The sequence below is a fragment of the Corythoichthys intestinalis genome, chromosome 8 (assembly GCF_030265065.1).
Source record: "Corythoichthys intestinalis isolate RoL2023-P3 chromosome 8, ASM3026506v1, whole genome shotgun sequence".
NCBI lineage: Eukaryota > Metazoa > Chordata > Actinopteri > Syngnathiformes > Syngnathidae > Corythoichthys > Corythoichthys intestinalis.
In genome coordinates, this window is record NC_080402.1 from 31,510,725 (window position 1) to 31,517,869 (window position 7,145).

General features: G+C 39.6%; 1 protein-coding gene across 1 annotated transcript; it reads right to left on the reverse strand.

Moving 5' to 3' along the window:
- Nucleotides 1-203: 203 nt before the first annotated feature.
- LOC130920398 (TBC1 domain family member 24-like) lies at nt 204-7,145 on the reverse strand. The gene is made up of 11 exons (XM_057843588.1): nt 6,945-7,145; nt 6,569-6,738; nt 6,242-6,503; nt 5,256-5,369; nt 4,707-5,123; nt 4,376-4,615; nt 4,091-4,246; nt 3,308-3,371; nt 3,114-3,212; nt 2,772-3,036; nt 204-596 (listed from the first exon to the last, which is right to left on the reverse strand). The coding sequence occupies exons 1-11, from the start codon at nt 7,049-7,051 to the stop codon at nt 421-423; spliced, it is 2,070 nt and encodes a 689-aa protein (XP_057699571.1). The 5' UTR covers nt 7,052-7,145; the 3' UTR covers nt 204-420.

The window sequence follows — 7,145 nt, forward strand, 5'->3', positions numbered from 1 at the left end:
GTATTGTTGCAAACATACTGGAAAATAATTTATGAGCACACGTTTTTTAAGGTGCCGTATCACTTGGAAAATTGCTTCATCGGGAAAGTTACGACCAGTAGACATTATGTGTGTTAAAAACAGCTTTAATTTGGTCCAACAGAGAGGTTAAAGGCCATGTGGCACCAACAGACACTACACACATTCGCGCCCCCCCCCCCCCCCACACACACACACACGTACGACACATTGAAAGTGCACGTTCCATTGTTTATCCACATACAGTAATTGACAAGCTGCCCGCCCCACTTCAGCCTGTTTGTGTGGGTTTGTACATTCCTCGGGGCTTATGTTTTGATATTATAAAGATAGCACAAAATCAACTCTAGTGCCCTATATAAAAACAGTAAAACAGAAAAAGGAATGATACTATGGAACTAATTATTTTGAGGAAAAACAGTGAGAAAAGCAAATTGAGTTCTGGATTCCCCAGACCTCTAGAGACTGGATCTTGAAATGTTCTTTGCAGAGTGGCGGGCTTTTGAATGTGGCACAAGACTCTGTGTAGCCTGCCTCAAGGGTCTGCTCAAAGCAGAGTGCATAGCCTCCATTCCCACCTGAAAAAAAAGCAGAATGATATTGACACTTTGTCTATAATAATTTCATTGCAATGAGGGTTTTTCAGGTGAGTTCAGAGTTTCCTCCCTAAAGAGGCTTTTCAATGCCTTCACTTGACATTTGCTTGTGGCGTCTATGCCTTCACTTTAGTAGATGAAATCCAAGCTGTATTCTGTTTAGATCAGGCTCCTTGACAACTGAAGAATATACACTTTCTATATTTCAACAAGTTTTATTAATTAACATATTTCAGTCCTCACAAAAGGGAAAATATATTATTATATAGAAATACTTTACATACTCTTTGTTGTTGTTGTGTATTTTATCAATAACAGCTTATCGAGAATATTCTTGACTTGTATTATGGCTTTTTAAGGAAACAAAGGAAAAAGTCTGCCATCATCCTTTTAATTGTCTTTCTGCAATAAAGGAACTCAATAGTAAATAAAAAGGACAGTTAATATTTGCCAAAGGTCAAATTAGAAGCATGACTTTTATTGGGCATACAATCTGAGCCCTTAATTGAGCCATGAGCTCCCAAAGGCCGAGAAGATTGGTCACCTTTTAGTACTGTACTTAGAAGACCAGGAGGCAAATGCATTTTGGAAGCATTCACTAAATACTTTGTAAATAAGCAACAACTACCTATAAACAGCAAGTAATGGTAAATAGTTGTGTAACACACACTGTTTACAATAGCGTACCGCATAAATGTTATTTTTAGACAGTTACATCACCATCGTAAACCGGAAGTGGGTCAACATAGAAGCACCCTCTCATGCAACCCATGTTAGTACTGCTTGTTTTCTGCCGGTAATCTGTCAAAAAAGAACATGCCGAGTAAACACTGCTGCTATGGAACTTGTCAGAAGGACTCTAGACTTTATGACATATGAAGGATGTTTTCTTCATACGTTTCATGCAGCCAAAAAAAAAGGAAAAAATGTGAACAATGGATCAACTTGTGCGGACGTCCAAAAGGCCAGTTTAACACCAGCATGGTGAAGCCATTAACCTTTACATGCAGTAAACATTTTTTGGGGGGCCATGGTCCGACAGAGGACAAAGAGGTAAGCCATTTTGATATCTTTGCTTACTTATTAGCGTGGCGTTTTGCGTGCTGCTTCTGTCTGACAATGAATGACCTAAAAAAAATTTAAATGGTATCTGACTGCCACTGTTGTTACCTTTTCTGTTGTAAAAAAAAAAAAAAAAAAAACTTTAGAAAGGGGGAATTGTAAATAAATTATAGAATTAAGAGTTGTTATTAATGAAAACATTAAAAGTGTTCGCTGGCTGTCATTGCGTAGCATTTGTGATTGCTACACAAAAATAGCCATGTAAATTACCCCCAAGAATGGTGAGAGACGTAAGACAACCAGAGGATATAATATATACGAAAGACAGGGCATATTGTTGTAAAGGATAGATTGTTGAAACAGGAGAATATAATTTTTAGTGGCGTAAGGCAATGCACACAGGAAATAGGTGTCGGTAAAAAAGCTACCTCTGGATCAGGTCGGCTATTTTTCCCTTCTTTTTTAGCCCTCGACACTCAAGCCCTCTCTTTGACTGAACATTTGTATGTTCTTCCAAATCTTTACCAATGAATTTGGCACCAGGGACATCATTTTCGGACAGAATTGGTAGGTTTAGCTCGTAAACATCTCGTTCGTACACTATTTAGATGCATTTAGCATTAGGGACAAACGCATGCTTGACCCGCCTGACAACAGTTGCTAACATCATGAATATTAATGAGAAAAAGTGACGTGTTGCGTACGGTACGCCATTCAAGCCGATGGACCAGTTTTTTTCCATTCAAAATCCATTTTAGTTTATAAAGACAAAAAATGTAACACCTAAAGGTTACTTAATGCCTGCAACATGAAGCAATTGTCAGAGAATCCCAAAACTTAAAAAATAAGGTCCTAATGGTACTTTTTTCAAATTTGTAGAAAAAGAAAAATCAAAATGAATATGTGTAATAAGCGCTTTAAAATCTATAACCCTAGCTAAATCCAATTTTTTTCTTCTCATGGAACCTGCAGATGCATGTTTTGACTTGCATCCATCATTTTTTTTTTTTTTTTCAAAATTCTAAATTAGTCTCAAAATATTGAAATTCTGAGTGTATCAAATGTGATACACTAGGCTGGAAGGGGTTAACTTACCAATAATGAGCTGTTCATCACTGCCAGCTATGAACTTGGAAGCCTCTTGTTCCTTGGATCTCTTTGGCTCATTTGTAGTAAATGGGTCTTGTGAGGGTGCAGTGAAAGGAATGGTCAAGTAGCTCGGGTCTTGGGGTGTCCCAGCTGGACATGTCAGAGTTGTGTTGAATGTGTTCTGGGAGTTAAATTGAGCCTGCTGAGGGAAGACTTTCCTGGTCATGATGTTGACCATGGCTCGCTGGTAGCGCTCCATGCTGGGACGAAGCTAAAAGAGCAAATATTTTTCTTGACATTGGTGGAAATTCCAAAGCAATTACATCAAACATTTAAAGTCTGGCTCACCGTGAAAACAAAGCATTCGCATGTTCCAAAAAATGTAGCTTTATCAGTGTCATACTTGTGCCTTTCTGTCATATCTGATGAAATGAAGACACCGAAGACCTAAGAAGAAAAATAGAGTTAATCCAAAATAAAATGCATTGTACGTCATCATTTTCTATGTACTGTATATAAGCTCAATGGCTGTAGGTAGTTACCTCTTCATCCTCTGTTTTGATGAGCAACACTGCGGGCTCATGGCCCTCTACATGATAATAGAACCTTTAAAAATAAAATAATAAATGTTAATTAAATAGCAACCAATAGATACCATTAAATGTGATCATTAGTGGAATGCCAAAATTTCCCATTGTTTTATGAATAGGGTAGGTCAAAACGTGTGTGGGACCTGGTTGAACTGTGTTATATAGGGATATGTGATTTGAATGCAATCAATATTGTATGTCAAACCACTCCAAAAATGGGTCTATTTCAAATCGATGATCGTCTGACATCATACCGCACCTTTTTATACAGTAGCTGCCCACTATGTGCTACCTACACGCCCGCTCGCCAATTGCCATGACAGGTCTTAATCGTTACACCACATTCAAATGAACACTAGAAGACGAAAGAACCAGAAATTTAAAAGAACCAGAAATTTAATTAGTTAAGACCACCCCGCACCCCCATAACAGATCCACAAGGGATCTGACACCCTAACTGTGTAAATAGCACATATCTAAAAGAATAACTGCAATTGGCTAGCATAAAAATGTTCTGACAACTAGTTTTACTGACATGTTTTTTTGCAGTTGGTGATTGTTTGTGATGTTAATTTGGGTACTCACACTTGAACCAAATTGGTGTAAAGTGAGTTTCTAAAATTGTCTTTTGGTTTTCCAGCTCCAAGTGGTCTTATATGTATGGATCCATACTGTATCCATGCAAAGAACCCTTATGACACATTGTGCTTACAATACAGCATAGGGTTGACTTACGAAGCAAGACTTCCTCCATGTTCTACTGAACTGAACAACTTAATTGGACTGAAAAGAGCAAAACGTTCTGGTATCCAGGCCCAGACGACTCTCATCTCTGTTGCTGTCACAACACTAGAGCCTAGGTTGTTGAAGTCCACTGTATCCACTGATTGCCTTTAGGATCAAAATGCCAAATGTGAGACTATGACACTAGCAAATCAAAAACAAGATTTAGTTTAAAGCACTGAAACGAATTTTGATGACCAGTCTTCTATTACATTATAACTCTTCTTGATCCCTCACCTCTTCTGGTGGATGCTGACGCCTTTTTGCATAAGAGAGACTTTGTTGGCCTTGAATAAGAGATTGAGTTCTCTCCTCGTGGCAATGGGAACCAGGAATGCTTTTTCCAGGAGATTCTCAGCCGTGCAGTGGCGAGCCACATTCTGCACAAACCTTTTCATGTCAGTTCGGAAATCCTCCACGTCTGCAACTCTGGACGAAACGGAGACTTTGTAGAGGCTCAGCAAAGCCAATGCCACTCTGCAAGAAATATTATCACATTACTTTGTTAGGTTTCTAAGGTTTTGGAGAGGTAGGGTGGGGGTTAAATGCAGAAAAACAAACTGCAAACCTGTAAAGGACCTTGTAGCCCTCCAGTAGATAGACATCCAGCACTCGAATGGCATATGTGAATGGAAGATCAGCAAAGATCCACATGATCCAATCTGAGTAAAACTCGAACAGGTTCTGGTGTGAGCTGGCTATCAACTTCCGGATGCCTCGGCAACATCTGTTGGCAAGGTCTCCGAAGGTCATGCACGACGCTCGGTATGTAAGGAAGGTCTGGTCAATGTATCGCTTATTCGGGTCGTTATAGCAAATTAGTCTGGCAACACTGTAGAAGCACTCCGCTTCGTCCTGGCTGAAGTGCAAGATGAGCGATGCCAATGCAGGAAGGATGGGGCAAAAGTTCATGTCTGGGAAGTATCTTCCCAGACAAAGAAGAATCTTTTTAACGGAATTCAGACCAGCCTTATTAAGGCAGTACCTAGAAAAAGATCATGAATCACATTGATTATCACTACTTTCTTGATTTGTTCATGTCTATCTACCCTATTATTCCAACAAGTAACAAAATCGGCCATGTCTACAGAATGTATTAAATGTAGGACAGCTCTACCTTGGGATCTCTCCCGCCTCCATATACTCTGGTACTGGGTGGTTGATCAGCTTTTGTTCTCCAAAGAGCTTCCTGCTTAGTTCATAATAGACTCCTCTCTCCGGACTGACACACCTACAGCACAGGTCACATATCTGGTATCGATTTATGTTCTGAAACAGGAATTTTAACATCCATCTATGATCTGTCATGCACACTTAGGAATGGAACTGCACTCGGAAAAGATCGTATTTTGAGAAACTGCCATCGTCGCCCAGGTTGTCCTCATCCATACCAGGACCCTCCTTACAGTTGGACGTGCATGAAACACCTCACCAGACGATTTAGAGTCTCCAATTAACCCACTATGCATGTTTTTGGAATGTAAGAGAAAATGCTAGACTTGAACCCTCAACCTCCGATCTTTTGGACAGATGTGTTAATCAGTTGTCCATAAACTCCAACAATTGCATACTATAACAATATAGCACATTTTATCAATTAAAAACAGAGTGAATTTGGGATCCATTCATTGCCAGAATGCAGTCATTTTGGAGTAAAAGTTATTTTGTCCATAAAATATTCATTTTCATTCCTTCTAACAGTTTCACTGAGACTGGTGAATTTTCATCTGTGGACACTTTATGCTTCTCATTTGTGTCATGTTCTCTGTATCCCCAATTTAGTGATCTTTGCCTCTTTAGTATTTCCAGGTTTGTCATGTCTTCCTGTAAAAGTCAGTTGCCCCATTAATTTTTCTTTTGTCCAACTCAACTGTCTATCACTGTGCCATTTGTCGATGCGGTTTTAGTCTCTAGTTTATGCCATGTCCTTGTTAACGGCAGAAAATCATGTATACGTGCATATATGTAAACTTAGTATGTCATGTAGCAATAGGTATGATATATTCATAGGATAGCTAAGAATTGCCTTATTGTGTTAATGTACTTTCCAGTTCTGTAGCAGTACCTTCCAGCTCTATATTTTTTGATATTTGTGGTGCCTACCTGGAATGCATGCCATGGATGATGTGGTAGTAAGCCTTTGCCCTGAGTGTATGAGGCGTAGCCCAGAATCCTTCTCGTCCCATGGCTTTCAACTGCCGGTGCTCACTCGAAACTATCTGTTGGTAGCGTTCTGCTGCTTCAGGATCAATTTTCTCCCAGTCCACAAACTGACCATACTTCATGCCAGAGCTAGAGCAGATCTCCCAGTTGTCCGACTCAGAGATAGTTATCATGGACACACACTTGAGACTGCCTCTGCTCCCTGCAGACATGTGCAGCATTTCACGAGGCATGTAAAACCCTGCAGTAAGTACAAAACGCACTTACCATTAAGTTCTCTTGAAAGTGAATGCTTGTTTGGTTTTGATTTGGCCTTTTCATTTTTGTTTACGAGATGCTGGGGATTGGTCGCTTTCTGCCTCAGTAGACTGGACGCTGATAGATGGTCCAGATCATGGTCAGAGTCATGTTCTGATGTTTCATAACTGTAAAAAGATCTGGAAAGAATCATCAAATATTAGATCATGTATTCATCCATTAGTATGCTTAAAGTTATAAAAGATTGCTGCCAAAGTGAACTACATCCTGTTTATGTCAGCTCTCTGTTAAAGGATGCCAGCAGCAAAAAGGTCAGCTTTATGAACTGCTACACTACCAATTGTTAGAGTATGTATTAAGAATCGTATTATGACCATTCCTTTACCTTGAACGAGGTCTTTGACAGATGTCCTTAGTCTGTGTCTGTGAACCATAGGTCTTGCTGTCCTCAGGGTTGTAGTATGAGTGAGACCTCTGTCTGCCTCCTGTCATAATGCTCAGGTTGAATTGATATAATCACAGGTGAAGGAAGTACTGAAATCTCAAGATATAAATCAAGTCAACCAGGAAATCTAAGGTGAAGGAT

Bases quoted from the DNA above. Each gene is read 5' to 3' on its own strand.
- LOC130920398 (XM_057843588.1), bottom strand. From the start codon at position 7,051: ATGACAGGAGGCAGACAGAGGTCTCACTCATACTACAACCCTGAGGAC. The intron at 5,370-6,241 runs GTAGGCACCACA...CCTGTGCTGTAG, and splicing joins ATCCATGGCATGCATTCCAG to GTGTGTCAGTCCGGAGAGAG. The intron at 4,247-4,375 runs GTGAGGGATCAA...TTGATCCTAAAG, and splicing joins GTCAGCATCCACCAGAAGAG to GCAATCAGTGGATACAGTGG.